The sequence below is a fragment of the Phalaenopsis equestris genome, unplaced genomic scaffold (genome assembly GCF_001263595.1).
Source record: "Phalaenopsis equestris unplaced genomic scaffold, ASM126359v1 Scaffold000413, whole genome shotgun sequence".
Lineage (NCBI taxonomy): Eukaryota > Viridiplantae > Streptophyta > Magnoliopsida > Asparagales > Orchidaceae > Phalaenopsis > Phalaenopsis equestris.
In genome coordinates this window covers 726129-741738 of record NW_018164854.1, presented here as the reverse complement: position 1 = coordinate 741738, position 15610 = coordinate 726129, and the positions used below count along the sequence as shown (strand labels likewise).

The window sequence follows — 15610 nt, the reverse complement described above, 5'->3', positions numbered from 1 at the left end:
ACAGCATACTTGCTGATAAAAAAGTAAGTAAAAATGTAAAATTTTATTATTTCATTTTTAGAACAATTAAACAACTCAATAACTTTGTCTGAAGTAAATTCCGACTCTCCTTCTAAAAAATGTTATTTAAGCTCTGCTTCGCGAGAGGAGCCGCCGATCTCCCGTTTCAGAAGCCTGAAGCTGCCGGAGGAACCATCTTACCCGGAACCGAACAAGAAGGCTGTCTGAGAAATCACCAAGGACGGAGAAGAAGGCTACTCCTCTTTGCCGGCCGGTCGTCTTCGCCGGAGAAGCCCCAAACGACGGAGAAGAAGAACTTCTGAGAAACTCTAGGATTAGTCCGCTGAGGAGGTAATTTTTTTCTGAAGGAATAATACTCCCACACAGGCCGCTCTTATTCTATACCCAGTGAAGAAAAGGTGGAATTGAAACCCACTGTTCTTTGGTGAAGTCTAAATGCTTTTTTAAATTGAATTACAAAAGTTTTGTATAATTAAAAGCGGCAAATGGAAGACCAGGAGAAGAAGGGTTATGGAGGGCTTCGAATTGGTGTGCTTTGAGTATCTTTTATCAAATCTCTCTAAAATCTATTTATTTGGTTTTTTATTTGTACATTTTCAAGGGAAATATTTCTATGTTTGTTAATGAATCTATTGGAAAAGGGAACATCTCATGTTTTAATGTTGCTTATATAATCTTTTGTGTTTGAGTTAGATGCATGGTTGTAATGTATTAGGTGTTTGATTCATTTCAGTAAAAAAATGTTAATATATGCTTGATTGATTTTCCTATTTTATAATTATATTTTGTTTGAATGTATAACTTAGGCACACTTACCAATAGCTTTCATTTATTTTATATGTTTCAGAGATATAAAATAACACTTAATATTCTTTTGAGATATTCTTTTTCCAAAGATATAAATTCTATTAACTTCTTGATCATATAGGAGCTTCTTGTAAGAACACGGGTATATTTCCTTCAACTATAATAAACATGGAAATAATATGGTATACAAAACATAGTTAATCAACCATCCCTAAATCTTAATGATCTCATCACTAATATTCACATTCATCTGTCATAGTATTCTCTTTGATTCACAACTATTATGTGCCATTAATAAAAAAATAATTTATTGAAAGCCTGTCATTAAAATATTAGAAGAAACAAAAAATAGATGTGCAAAAAATGTGAACTTACCTTTCACATGTTTTCATTAATACGTATTTCATTTATATCACATGCTCTTTTTAGAGACACGAACATGGAAATTAAGCTTATTTTTATGCTTATGAGTAGCTAGAAAAATCGTTTGTTATCTTGAGACTCATAAGTCTTGCATACTAACGTGTTGTGATTTAGTATGAAGCTGTTGCTTTTTGAAAAACACATTCTTATTGATTTACTCGTATAAGATTCTTGTTGACTTATTTGAAAACTACATTAAAAAATGTGAAACTCCTTTAATAAAATGAAGTAGACTCTTAAATATTTAGTTACCTTTTGGTGTGACGGTTAGAATTTCAACAAAAACTCCAAAGTTAAGCATGCTATGAGAGCACTCATGAAATGGGTGACCTCTTTGTAAGTTACACAAATTGGACAAAATCATGAGGGCAAAGAAGTCAATATCTCAATGGGTGAGAGTTTGGGTTATTACAAATGTTATCAAAGCATTATACTATTTTGATGATTTTGAGTTAAGAATACTAAAGAGAACGTCGATTACTTAAGTGGGGGAGATTGTGAAATCCCTCAAGTAAAATAAAGCATAACTCTTAAACATTGAGACACTTTTAGGTACAACAGTTGGAATTTCAATAGAAACTTCAAAATTAAGTGTGCTTGTATGGGAGCACTTTTGTGATGTGCGACTTTCTAGGAAGTTACAACAATTGGACAATATCATGGTCATTAGGTCAAAGTGGACAACTTGATCGGTGAAAGTTCGGACTACTACAGGAAATTCCCCGATTTATTTTTTAGCTTCTTACACATGATATCAAGGTGTATATGTAGAATAATTCCAATGGGTTCTTGTATAGCTTTCAAAAGTAGAACGTATCATATAGTATTGTAAGTTGCTTATTAAAAATGATTCAATTTGAACCATGGCTTCAATGATAAATTTCATACAAAGTTGTCTCATTAGAAAATGTCTAATTAACTCTTTTTTTATTTCCTTGCAAATCTCCATCTAAGAACTTAAATTTTATTTTTAAAGCTTGATTATTGTAGTGAAGTTTTAAGTTACTTTTAGAATTGAAATTATATGTAATTGATGAAGTAATGAATGTAGACTTGTATTGTTCAAATGCAAAAACAAGGATGGTGGTGGGGGATGGAGCCTAATTTACTATAAGATAATTTCTAAATTTAAATAAACATAACTTTCATATTTCATTAGCAAAAGACATGTTATATTTGACAAAAGAATGGAAGTAAAAATAAATCAATAAATAAAAATGAAACCTCTTTGGTTATGCAACAATCTAATCATTAAGCATAATTTCAACAAAAATATAAGAGAAGAAGATTGAAGAAACCATGCAGAGGATTTGGACATGGATGTATTTATTAGAAAGTTTTAATGGTTTCAAGTAAAAATACAAATAATATGAATCATTTCAAATATTATCATAGTTTACATTCTTCTTCAAATCCTTAGTAAAATAGCTAACACAAAGAGTTAATTATGCTAGAGAACAACTTAGTGAAACATGACCACAAAGATGATGGAATTGGGCTTGATAGGCTTGGGAATATAGGATAAAGCATGAATTTATATTACCCTTCCATGAGTTTGGAGATGATAGCGTGAAATTCAATAATCCAGAAAGTATGGTAATGCTGGGAAGGTTCATGAAATACGGGTCAATGAAAAATTTAAAAACTCAAAGAATACATCAAGCAATGTGAGGGATACATCATAAATTATATATTGAAGTTTGTGATGTTTAGTTGCTTATAGAATAACATGATACATGGAATTATATTTAGAAATGTTGAATCGTGTCATTTGAGCAATCACACTGTAAAATGTTGGTGTTACATATGCATGACCGATGAATTGAATGATCTAAAATTTGGAAAACAAATCATTTGAATTTTAATTAATTGAATGTTATAAATTTGGCTTGACAAAGCTTGATACTTATTTTCATAGCTTGTATGTAGGTATGTAGCATGAGGATTTTAAGTTTTGCTTTCTTTTGTATTTTTTTTTTTTTCATTCTAAGGTTTTCTTGTGGACACTATTTACTTTTTTGTTGAGTAAGTCACTGTGTTCCTTCATACCCTTAAACATTGTATTTATAATTGTGTTATCCACTTTAATTTTCAGTGTTCAAGAGAATATATTAGTTTATATTTTAAAATATTATGGTAGGCTATTGAGGAAATATAAAATAGTTTCATTAGGCTTCCTAGTTTGAAGACTCCATGCAATATACAATTAAGCAATAAATAATGTCATTTTATAATTTGTTATGGTAGTCTGAAAGAGCTTATGTAATTTTAAGGATGATAAAATTTTGATGCTATTGTGCAACTAAAAAAGTGAATGAGAGGTTTGATATTAAAATATCTATAAAATAATGTAAGGGCTAATTATACAATCGGAGAAGCATATTTACAATGGAGTCATATCCAATAGTTAAAAAAGACGTCATAGATTTTATATGATTAGAAAAACAAAATGATTATTATGGAGCATATGGAATATGCCTCTAATGTTATGGTATAATATTTAATAAATGAGACTAGCATTGTCCTATCATAGAGCTCACCAAAAAAAGGTGGTGGGGTGGTAACATTATTGTAATGCATTATGGACCTTCAAATTTTATATCCAACTAAAAAATATAAAACGTTGCCTAAATTTATTTTACATGAAACCAAACAACTTTAATTTAATAAAATACATTACATTTTAAAGCGCCTCTTAAAATACATCAAACCCCACCTAATCTATGGAAGCATAAGCAATCCATGTAATAGGTCCTATTTGATTTTAACATGCATCCAAGTTTATTAGTCACAATTTCATAGTTTACTTGATATTCTTTCTTTGTTCTCTCATATCTTTTGTTTTGTGCATGATATTTAGTTTTTATTTTTGTGTGAAAGTTTGAACTTCTAATATTAAATTCTATAGCCAAATTCTCTTGTAATTATTTCATTCATTGGAAATTGTCCTTGACATTCTTTTTTTCAGTTAAAAGATGTTGACTCTAAATGTGATTGTTGAAAGGTTTGACCTTCATAAATAGGATTTTGGACACCACTATTAATATAGGTTAGAATTAGCTTTATTTTCCGAAAGATGATCATCTTACCGATTGGTGCAATGCACACTATAAATAGCATCAAGCCAAACGGCTTTTATTTTAGAATGTAATGCTTTCCATAAAGTTGACAACTTGAATCAAATACATTGCATTCTAGATTTAACTTGGCTATCTAAATGACATTGCTACATAAATATCTTTACTATCTAAATAAAATTCAACCAAATGGCCCCTAACAAAATGTTTCATATTCGCATCAGTGGTTTGAACAAGAGGGAGAGCAAGGATGCCACAAGTGAGGATTGTCCCGAAGAACTTCATGGACATGGTGGCAGGGCTTCCTGCCATGAAGCTCGACAAGCTCTACGAGAGCACCTTTATTTGTGAGGCTGTGCTCAGGTATATGTGCCATATTTGTAGCTTTACATCTCTACTAGAAGTTTAGTGTTTGTTTTAAATCTTACTTCTCTTTCTATCACATGCAATGTTGACTAGAAATTTTTGGAATCTTCACATCTGCCTTAAATAAATTGTGCAAGCATATATAATTTTACCTTTTCTTTGGTCTACTTGTTTGTATCATATTGTTAACTCCTTTTTATATATTTCTCTGCAAACTTGGTTTTCTGTTTAGTTTACTGTACTTTCTCACTTCTTCAACTATTGTTTCAATCAAAGTTCTACTTAGGAAATTAATTTACATTTACACCTATTTGTTTTTAGTGTTAAGGGTACTGAAAAGTTTATGTTATGTTCTGAACCGTCTCTTTATGAGCAATGTGGCATTCTTGGGCTGGTGAAAATGTAAATTTTGAACTTGAAATCTGCTCTAATTTCTCTCTTTTGAATAGATCTTTGCCACCGTTGGCTAAGAAGTATGCTTTGCAAATGCTATTTATTGAATCCCCAGTAACAGCTAAGTCATTTGAAGAGTGGGTTCTGCCAGATGGATTCTCTAAGCATAGAGTTGCAATCGAGCGGTTATTGCAGCTGAGAGTTTTTCTTGAAATTAATGACAGGTTTGATTGGTTGAACTTTTCTCAAGACTTTTTTGCTGTTTTTTTTTTAAATAGGCTCATTAATCTATCTGCTAGAATAAACACGCCATCTTCGAAGTTACTTTGTTATCTTTTTATGAATACTGATCATATAATTGTTGTATACTCCTTTAGGTGTCTAATAGAAGTTATGAATCTTGAAACATGCTATTAGAAGTTTTAGCGGAAGTGCGCTATCAAAGAGCTTGCATGCTACTAATCTTCTTTTTAATCTCCAGCAGGAAGAAGGACACTAGTTACAGAATGAATCCTATTTTTCAGAGCAGCTTGAAAAAGTACTTGGTACAAGGGTAAGTTAATTTTCTTTTCTCTGTAATCAGCATAAAATTTTTTTGAATTATTTTGGTTATGCTTTGTAAATCTTCTTTCTCCATTAATTCCATTGAGTAATAAGCAAGTTCTTAGCTCATCTCGTGTCATTCTATTTATGCGCTTTACTAGAAAATATTTCTTCTGTTATGCATTTTTAAATCTTCTAAGTCTATTTTCTCCTATTTTGTATTCAATAGGAACCACTTTCGTCTCACTTTATTTTTCTTCTCTTATTGACTACAATTTAAATTTTGAAGGTTACAATTCATTTTTGTAGGCCCAAGTTGTAAGACAATATAATTTTAGAAGGTGGCTTCATTAAGAAGGTCGGAAGATATCCATGCCTAACGATTATTTAGGCTCCTATTGTGCTGCTTACTATTTTTCTATAAGGAGCATAATTTCACACATACTTGAGGGAAATGCTGATTAGAATTATGAATAATGGCTAGACAGACGTTAGTTGCAACATCCTGCTAGTGTCGTTGAACTTTTATTAAATATTAAATACTAGAAATTGATCAACATGGATTCATTGTTTTATTTATATAGGCATTTTTATGTCTCTTTGGTTAGACAATATATAAATATTTGCACTCATTTCAACTACTAATCACTATATTCTGCATGGTACGTATTCGTTTAGTCACTTTCAATTTTATGGTCTCACTTGCTATCAACTGCTATGAATAATTTTGTCAGAATCTTTTATCCAGAAGTAGGATTCATGTAGAATTGAATGAAAATATGACACTCAGCAGGACACAATGGAGAAAAAGGATTCACATGTCGGACCCCACTTAGTGGGATAAAGGCTTGTTGTTGATTTATCAAGAATTACAACTTGGATTGATGAATGGATAAAACTAACATTTCATTATAATAAATGTTATCATATAATGGTTCACATTCTTGGTGCTCATTTTGTTATTCTTCTCATAGTCATAATTGCAGTTTAGAAGTTACATTTAGATAGCCTCTGAAACTCTTTTGTTTTGGAAAGTATTTTTGTTATTAATGGGCAAATTATCAATCATCTCCTTTATTTAGACGGTTCTTCTATCAATAAAGTTTTCTAACATGTTTCTATATAATATTAGAGTAACTCAGCATAGCTCTTCCTCATAATTTTTCTCTCACCGCTCCCAACGGAACTTCATCCAATGATTTCATTTAGTGATGATGTTGGGCTATCCCCATAACTTTTTCTCTCACCACTCGCAACGGAACTTCATCCGATGATTTCATTTAGTGATGATGTTTGTCTAAGGGAATGACATGAATATTCTTATAGATGCCGCTCTTGTACCAAATGAAAAGGATCCTAATTTTTAACATAGAATGAGAAAAATAATATGGTAGTGTTTAATTAATTCCATGCATAAGATTGGAGAACATTTTATGTAGGAAAAAACTATCAGAGAAATTTGAGACGCGACAAAGTGGCTTGTTGCAATGTTGATAATAACTCAACCCTATTTATGATCAAGAGCATTTTTCTTGACGTAGAACAAAATAACAACTTAGTCACTGTATACTGCAACACTTCAACTTGTAATTGGCAATAACTTGGCATATTAGATAAATTGTAATTGAGATTCCTTGAAGATAGCAATATAAGAAGATAACAAAAGAAGACTGAGTGTAAAAACTCTTACTCCCATAAATAAAAATAAACAATGTTCGTGAAATAAATAGTAAATGAGAGTGTACAACAGTACAAGTTCCTACTCGGCATAAATAAGAGTAAAGTGCCAAAATAGTTTTCGATCATTTGTATGAGGTCACTTTAATCCTACCATTTCTAAAAGTCTCAAATTAGTCACATAATCCTTAAATTAGGGTTAAAATAATCCCTATTGGAGGACCAATAGAGCTCAATTTTAAAGTCGAGGGCTATTTCAGCGCTTATATGAACTTTGGGCCTAAAACGACCCTATATAAATAGTCGACGACTACTTTGGCACCTTACTTACATAAAATAATTTCAACTTTGACATTGAACTATCTAATTTGATTTATTATATCAAGCAATTTTAATATGTTTAAAGATCCATATTAAAAACTAATCTTTTAGGTATTTGAAATGACATAATTTTATTTTTGAAATGATATTCTAACTTAGAAAGCTAAAATATTTACATATTGAAGAACTTGTGAGGTATTATTAAGAGTGATGTGTCAATTTAGATTAGCGTCATTCGAGCATGATGAAAGTAAGAAGGATGCATTTAGTTCCTAAAAAAATGACCAAAGAAATCAAATGGAGGAATTTAAGGTAAATTTTGGTTCTTTGGATACATTCTAGGTGGTAAAAGTGATCAAATGAAATGAACTTATAAGCTTGATCTTCATCATCTGTCATTTCTCCAGTACATTGATAACATCATAAATATCTAAAAAGGAAAAACATGAGAAGAACAATGAGTTGTAAAAATTAATTGGAATTTACATACATACGTCATAATTCTTATGTATTTACATATCTAACGCCTAAACTTTAATATTTACATTCATAATGCTCACGTCTTTAACATCACATCAAAATTATCACTTTACTAAATTTTTAAAAGTCAAATGCACCTTTTTTTGGCATAGGTACATGGCAATATGACACCGCTGTATCATAAATGTAAATATGGACCTTTAGGTGAGATGTGTAAATTCATGTGAACTCTTTGGCACATATGTAAATTTCACAAAAATTAAAAGAGTTCGCAATTCATGTTTTTGGCATATGTTGCAGATTATGTTTTTATGCCAACGGATTGACCACAAGGGAACTATATGCTCCCCCTTAGAAAACATTTTTGGGAATTTTACATACATAACACACAATTCTTATATATTTACATATCTATCACCTAGTGTTTGTTATTTACATTTATACCACTTTGATGTCACAACTTCGCATGAAAATGTTTGTAAAGTCCCATTTCGGTTACTTGGGAACAAGAAACAAAAAGCCAAAAGAGGAAATGAAGAGTCGAACTAGGGGGAAAGATGAGGCGTTGAGTCGTGAAACCAGATGTTGTTTTCGCCCTATAAAGGGATGCAGGGAGGCAGAGGTGAGAACGACTTACTTGAGAGTCAAACGTCAGCGACGAGGGAAGCGAATGACTCTCAAGATTGCGTTGTTGCGGTGAGTAAGGCTAGGGCAAAGAGAAGGGAGCGCAGCAGAGGAGGTTTCAGCGTTGGTGTCGAGCCCGAGCAAGTGAGTCAAAGAGGAAAACATTGCAACAACTTTATTGAGGAGCTCTTGTGCGATACAGACTGCGATACAAAACAATTTTCGCGCGCGGACAGGATTGTGTGAAAGAGAAGCTATCATGCGATTCAGATGGAAGACAAGCCGTTTGTCCCATACCGAGAAGAAGAGGAGCTCTCCAGCGTGTGATCGAGCCGATACATAGGCAAAGGAAGACTTGTCATGCTCGAAGGAGAAAAAAGAAGAAGAGCATCGACTTCAGAACCCCTCATTTGAATTTTTTTTCCAACATAAGAGGTAAGAATATGTTTGTATAATTAAGTTATTTAAATGTTAATATTAATTTATTAAAAGTTTAACTAACATGCATTTTGACTTTTTTTTCTTATATTATTATAGTTTAGAAGTATTAGTAGTTACTGACTTGTTTAAATCATTGCTATTATAAATTAATTTTTCAGATTAATTAAGTGATTAAAAAAATAGTGATGGAAGAGATATGGATAACTAATATAGAGTTAAATTTAATTAGATTAATTTATATTAAATTAATTAGCGACTCTTTCATTTGTTAAATGGTAAATGAATATAGAAAACTTAGTTTCTACTATCCGATCGTTTGTTCTCACATTACTTAATTTCAAGCCCCTGGCCGGGTCATGACAAAAGTGGTATCAGAGTTATGTTTAGGATTAGTTAAGGAAATATTGATGAAAGAGCCCATGGGGATAATTATAAGAACATTTTAATAGTAATAAAAATTAAAATTTTAGGTTAACTCAAATTAATAATTATATTTATTTTGGCATAGTGATACACCAAAAATTATAGAAGGGAATTCGATAGAAAATTTATGGATAAATCATGTCGACCTGCTTAAGTAGAATGTCTCAGTTTATTTATAAATTTTGAGGACGAAAGTTTTGTGATGAAGATTGTAAAGTCTCGTTTCAGTTACTCTACAAAAAAGAAACGAAGAGCCAAAAGACGAAATGAAGAGTCAAACTAGGGGGAAGATGCGAAGAGGTGTTGGGAAATCAAAGGTTACTTTCGCCCTAAAAAGGGACGCGCTTGAGAGAGGCAGAGGTGAGAATGATTTATCTGAGAGTCGAACGACAATTATGAGGGAAGCAGATGACTCTCGGGATTGTGTGGTTATGGTGAGTGGGGCTAAGGCAAAGAGAAGGGAGCGTAACAGAGGAGGTGTTGGCGTTGGTGTCAAGCCACAAGCAAGGGAGTTGAAGAGGAAGACATTGCAACAACTCTGTTGAGGAGCTCTCGTGCGATCCAGAACAGCTCTCACGCATAGACATGATCGTGTGGAAGAGAAGCTATCATGCAATCTAGAAGGAAGATAAGTCGTTTATTGCACGCTGAGAAGAAGATGAGCTCTCTAGCATGCGATCAAGCTGATACATAGTCAGAGGAAGACTTGTTGTGCTCGAAGGAGAAAAAGTAGAACGACAACTTCATAACTCATGCGATTTTTTTTTCGACATAAGAGGCAAGGGTTTGTTTGTATAATTAAGTTATTATTTAATCATTAAACTTGAGTGCATTTGATTTTAACACTAAAGAAATGTCAGGGTCTTAATTCTAAAAGTATTTTTTGTATAAATTAATAATATTTAATATTTATTTTGATTAAACTTAAAGTTTGAAGTATTCAAATTCTAAATAAAATGCAATACAACAATAATTCATAATTAAATTAAAACACAATTAAGTAAAACGATAATTGAATATTTATATTTTATAGATGATACTTTGATAGAAGTAATACAAATTAAGAGCAAACAAATCATCTATCACCAAGGTGAATACTCATACTCTTAATCTATGATAATATTTAAGTTCTTCTCCAGTGTTTTGCTTTAGTAGATACTTATATAAGCTTTATTTTGATTTATATGTTTTCTTTTATTGGTTATATTGTTAGAAATGCTTGTTAATACTTAATATCATGCACTGGTATATTTTATATATAATATGTTGAATTGAAATCAACAAACATATGAATGATATGCTTTTGTTGATTGCTTATATTTGCATAATTGACTATGATGAAGTTATCCCTTTATGGTACTAGAGGGAAAACGTTAACGTATTTGTGCATGTATATGAAAAAGGATATTGATATTAAAGTACCTTAAGTGGCATAATTTTTTGACGATATTCTTGTAACAGTTGTACAAATATAGAATGATATGCTATTGATATAGTAATATTCATTAAATAATATCTTAATATTGATTTATAAAAAGTTTAATCAACATGCATTTTGATATTTTTTCTTATATTAATGTAGTTTAGGAGCATGAGTATTCAATGATTTGTTTAGTTCTTTGTTATTATAAACTATTTTTTTAGGTTAATTAAGTGACTAAATGATGAGCGATAAAAGAGTAATGTTTACAGAAGATGCGAACAATCAATAAAGAAGTAAATTAAATTATATTATTTTAATTTAAATTAATTAGTGACTCTTTCATTTGATAAATGGTAAACAAATATATTACAAAAATGTAATTCTCACTATTCGACCGTTTGTTCCCGCCTTAGTTAATTTCAAGCCTTGGGCCAGTTCATGAAAAAATGATATCAGAACCATATTTATGATTAATTAATGAAATATTGGTGAAAGAGTTATAAGAAAGCTTCAATAATAAAAAAAATAAAAAATTTAAGTTAAATCAATAAATTCTTTCATTCAGACATAGCAATACAATTAAATTTATAGGAAGAAGTTCGATAGAAAATTTATGGATAAATCATGTCGATCTACGTCAGGAGAAATGACTTAATGTATATTTATAAATTTCGAGGATGAAAGTATTGTGAGGAAGATTGTAGAGTCCAGTTCTGTTACTCGGGGAAAATGAAATGAAGAGCTGGAAGAGGAAATGAAGAGTCAAAATTGGGGGGAAGATGAGGCGAGGTGTCAGGAAACCAAAGGTTACTTTCTCCCTATAAAGGTACGCGCTTGAGAGAGGCAAAGGTGAGAATGACTAACTTGAGAGTCGAATGACAGTGACGAGGGAAGCAGAGGACTCTCAGGATTATGCAGTTGCGGTGAGTGGGGCTAGGGCAAAGAGAAGGGAGCGTAACAGAGGAGGTGGAGGCGTCGAGCCGCGAGCAAGGGAGTCAAAGAGGAAGACATTGCAACAACTCTGTTGAGGAGCTCTCGTGCAATCCAAAATAGCTCCCGCGCGTAGACAGGATCGTGTGGAAGAGAAGCTATCATGCGATCCAGAAGGAAGACAAGCAAAAGAGGAGCTCCTGTGATGGTTATACAGATATAAAATGATATGCTATTAATATTGTAAGATTTATTGAATATAATCTTAAATGTTAATATTGATTTATTAAAAATATAACTGGCATGCATTTTAATTTATTCTTCCTTGTATTATAGTAGTTTAGGAGTATTAACATTTACTGACTTGTTAATTCATTGTTATTTTAAACTAAATTACTAGGTTAATTAATTGATTAAAAGATGAGCGATTGAAGAGATAATATTTATTGAAGACACGGACAACCAATAGTGGGGTAAATTTAATTGTATTGCTTTAATTTAAATTAATTAGTGATTCTTTCATTTGATAAATGGTAAAATAGAAAATTTAGTTCCCACTGTTCGATTGTATGTTCCCACCTTGATTAATTCCAAGCATCAGGTCGGTCCTGACAAATGTGCATTTCACTTTTAAGAAGTTAGTAATTGTGGTATTTTTATGTGATATTAAAGATTTGAGTGTTATGTTTGTAAATATGAATGTTTTCGTGTGAGATATATAAATACATAAGAATTTTGTGCTAAGTATGTAAATTTCCAAGAACTTTTTTCCATTGTCTTTTTATATAATCATTCAACTGCATTAGTAATCAGCTTTTATATCTTTAAAATTGTTCCACAGCGGTACTTTGTCTAGGGAGCCAATGTCCTTGGGCGTAGCAGTGAGATTGCCAACTTTGGAGGAATTGGAATCCTACGCAAACAAGCAATGGGAGGTAAACTCTTCATACTTACAATTCCTTAGTTTTACATGCTATTTATATTTCTTGACATCTACCATTACATGGTAAAACCAGTGTTTCTTGTTACAACTCATAAATTCAGCTCAAGCAGAAAGGTTGACGAGTTTCAGTTCATCTATGATCAGAGCCTTTCAGCGTGGCCTCTTGAGTTCCAGGTTATCAGTTTCTAATACGTCTTCTTTGCTCAGATGATTATTAAAATGTCATGGATTAATTCTTAAAATATGTATAATTTATAGGTTTGCTCATGTTGGTTGATTGCGCATTTTTTTCTGCAGAGAAAATGATGCTTCAAGGTTAACGGAGCATGGTTTCCAATTCCTGGTGCGTGTTTTTTGAGTTGTTATTGTGTATTAATTGGAGTTCTGTAAAAGTTCATCATTCTCATCTTTTCTTCTTCTGGAATTTTATATATATACCACTCAATTCCTATGTAACACCTAAATTTTAATTTTTACATAATGCTGCATTATCTATGCATGAAGTTCACTTTCTTAAATTTAAAATGGTGGTGTTTTTTATGTGATCTGAAGTTTTTGGGTGGTAGAAATGTAAAAAGTAAACTTTAGGTGTTAGATATGTATGTATGTAAATGCCTCTTTTTCTAATGTGCAGCTGATGGATACAAATGCTCAACTTTGGTATATAATAAGAGAATACATTACAACTTCTGAGGTAAGAGCAAAATGCTGCAACTTTTGGTATTTTTCATCAATCACTAGGGCCAAGCCGAGTATACCTTAGTTTAAACTTGGCTTCGTACAATTATAAATTGTTTATGTTCGGCTTGAGCTTTTGAAGACCTTTCACATATCGTTATTCGAACAAGTATCTAGTTTTTTATATAAAAATATAATAAATAATTTTACAAATCTGAATAAATAATCAATTGAATAAATCATATAAGTAAATGAACTAAAACACATGTTGTCATCTAGTGTCTATAATTGATATATTCCCACAATATTGAATTCTAAAATCGAGAAAAAGATATTTAAACAAGGGAAAAAAAATCTAAATAAAGTGGTATTACAAAGCAACTCATAATGTAAAATCATTCATCAATCGTAGAAATAAGTGAAAAAAATTAAAGGCAATTGGATCAAGTATAATAAAAGAGACTGAACAAAAAATGATGGTCACTTTTAGAATTTCATCATGTTAATTTGTAAATAGTTAATATTTGATAATAAACTAAATATATAATTAATAATTAATTTAAAAATATTATTGATATAATAATATATTACTATTAAATCTATAATTAAATAAATTTTAGCTAATCAAATTTTATTTAAATAATATATGATATATAATATGAGTTATATTCGAGCTTAATATTGAGTATTTAATAAGTTATTTGTGAACCACAAACGATTTTGTTCATGAACATATAAATGAACAAGTTTAATCATGTTCGTGTTTAGTTCATTTAAGATTCGAGCCTTAATTTTTTCAAGTTTGAGTTGTTCATCGAGTGCATTGGTTCATTTATAGCCCTATCAGTTACACATTCTGCTATCTGGTGTTGATAAAGCTTCTCTGGTCATCTTTATTTACTTTTATGCTATGCTATAGGACTTTTCTAACGTTTTGTCTTTTTTAATATGGCGCAGGAACGTGGAGTAGATCCCACTGATCTGATTTCTTTGATCTAATTTCTTTTCTTCTTGAGCTAAGTTTTCATTCATTGGGAGAGGTATTTAACTTTGTTGGCTAAAAAAGATTTACGCATTTGCTGCGTGAATTTACTCATTTTCCTGTAACCAGTGAACATTTCACCCAAATTTTCTGATATCACGTAAATTCTTGAGCTTGCTCAGAATGCCATTGTTCTTCTAGTCATGTGAGCTTTGATTGTTTCAAGGGGCATTTACATACATATCACACAATTTTTATGTATTTACATACCTAACACCTAAACGTCCATATTTACACGCATACCACTCAAATCTTTAACATCAAATCAAAATTACCACTATCGCTATCTCTTTAAAAATGGAATACACCTTTTCATCCATAGGTTTATAAAATGAGGTGTCATAAGTGTAAATATTAAAATTTAGGTGTTAGATATGTAAATACCCTAGAAATGTGTGATACACCTTTCATGCATAGGTTTATGACACCAAGGTGTCCCAAGTGTAGATATCAAACTTTAGGTGTTAGATATGTAAATATATAAGAATTGTGTGATATGTATGTAAGTTTCCCATGTTTCAAGAACCATAGGCGGGGTAGATTCATAGATCTATTCCTCTCTTTTTCTCTTTGTTGTTGAAAAATTCAGGTCAAGCAGCAGTTAAGAAGGTTTTTCCACCTAGATAACCTGCTTCTATTCTAGGTGTTAGTTAATGTTTTGACTTTTAAATAAGCATGACCCGTACTTGAAAAAATCCTCTATTATCGATCCAAACTTTGGCCCAACTATTATGGGTAGTTTAGAGGCCGTTTGGGATCACTTTTTATTTTTTTATTTTGTTTTTTTTTTAAGTTTTTATTTCAAATAGAATATATTTGGTATGTGTCGGCGATAAAAAGTTGGGAGGGGTGGTGGAGTTGCCCGTAAGAAGCTGTCGGTCACCGGAATCGAAATCTCGTCGCCCGCTTCGGAAGTACGCTTTAATTTACATATAGATTTAAGTTTAAAATCAAATATGAAAATCAAACTGACCCCATATTTTTCATAGTTTAAATGA

The 15610-nt window shown here is 31.3% G+C and overlaps 1 protein-coding gene across 1 annotated transcript in view; it reads left to right on the top strand.

The window, feature by feature from the left end:
- The first annotated feature begins 112 nt into the window (after positions 1-112).
- Positions 113-15610, top strand: part of LOC110027090 (RNA polymerase II transcription factor B subunit 2-like) — a 29956-nt gene continuing 14458 nt past the window's right edge. The window contains 10 exon segments of the mRNA XM_020728369.1: positions 113-351; positions 4553-4691; positions 5144-5311; positions 5572-5640; positions 12791-12884; positions 12966-13066; positions 13190-13235; positions 13527-13586; positions 14528-14560; positions 14563-14610. Coding sequence (XP_020584028.1) covers positions 4579-4691; positions 5144-5311; positions 5572-5640; positions 12791-12884; positions 12966-13066; positions 13190-13235; positions 13527-13586; positions 14528-14560; positions 14563-14610 — 732 coding nt within the window. The 5' untranslated portion in view covers positions 113-351; positions 4553-4578.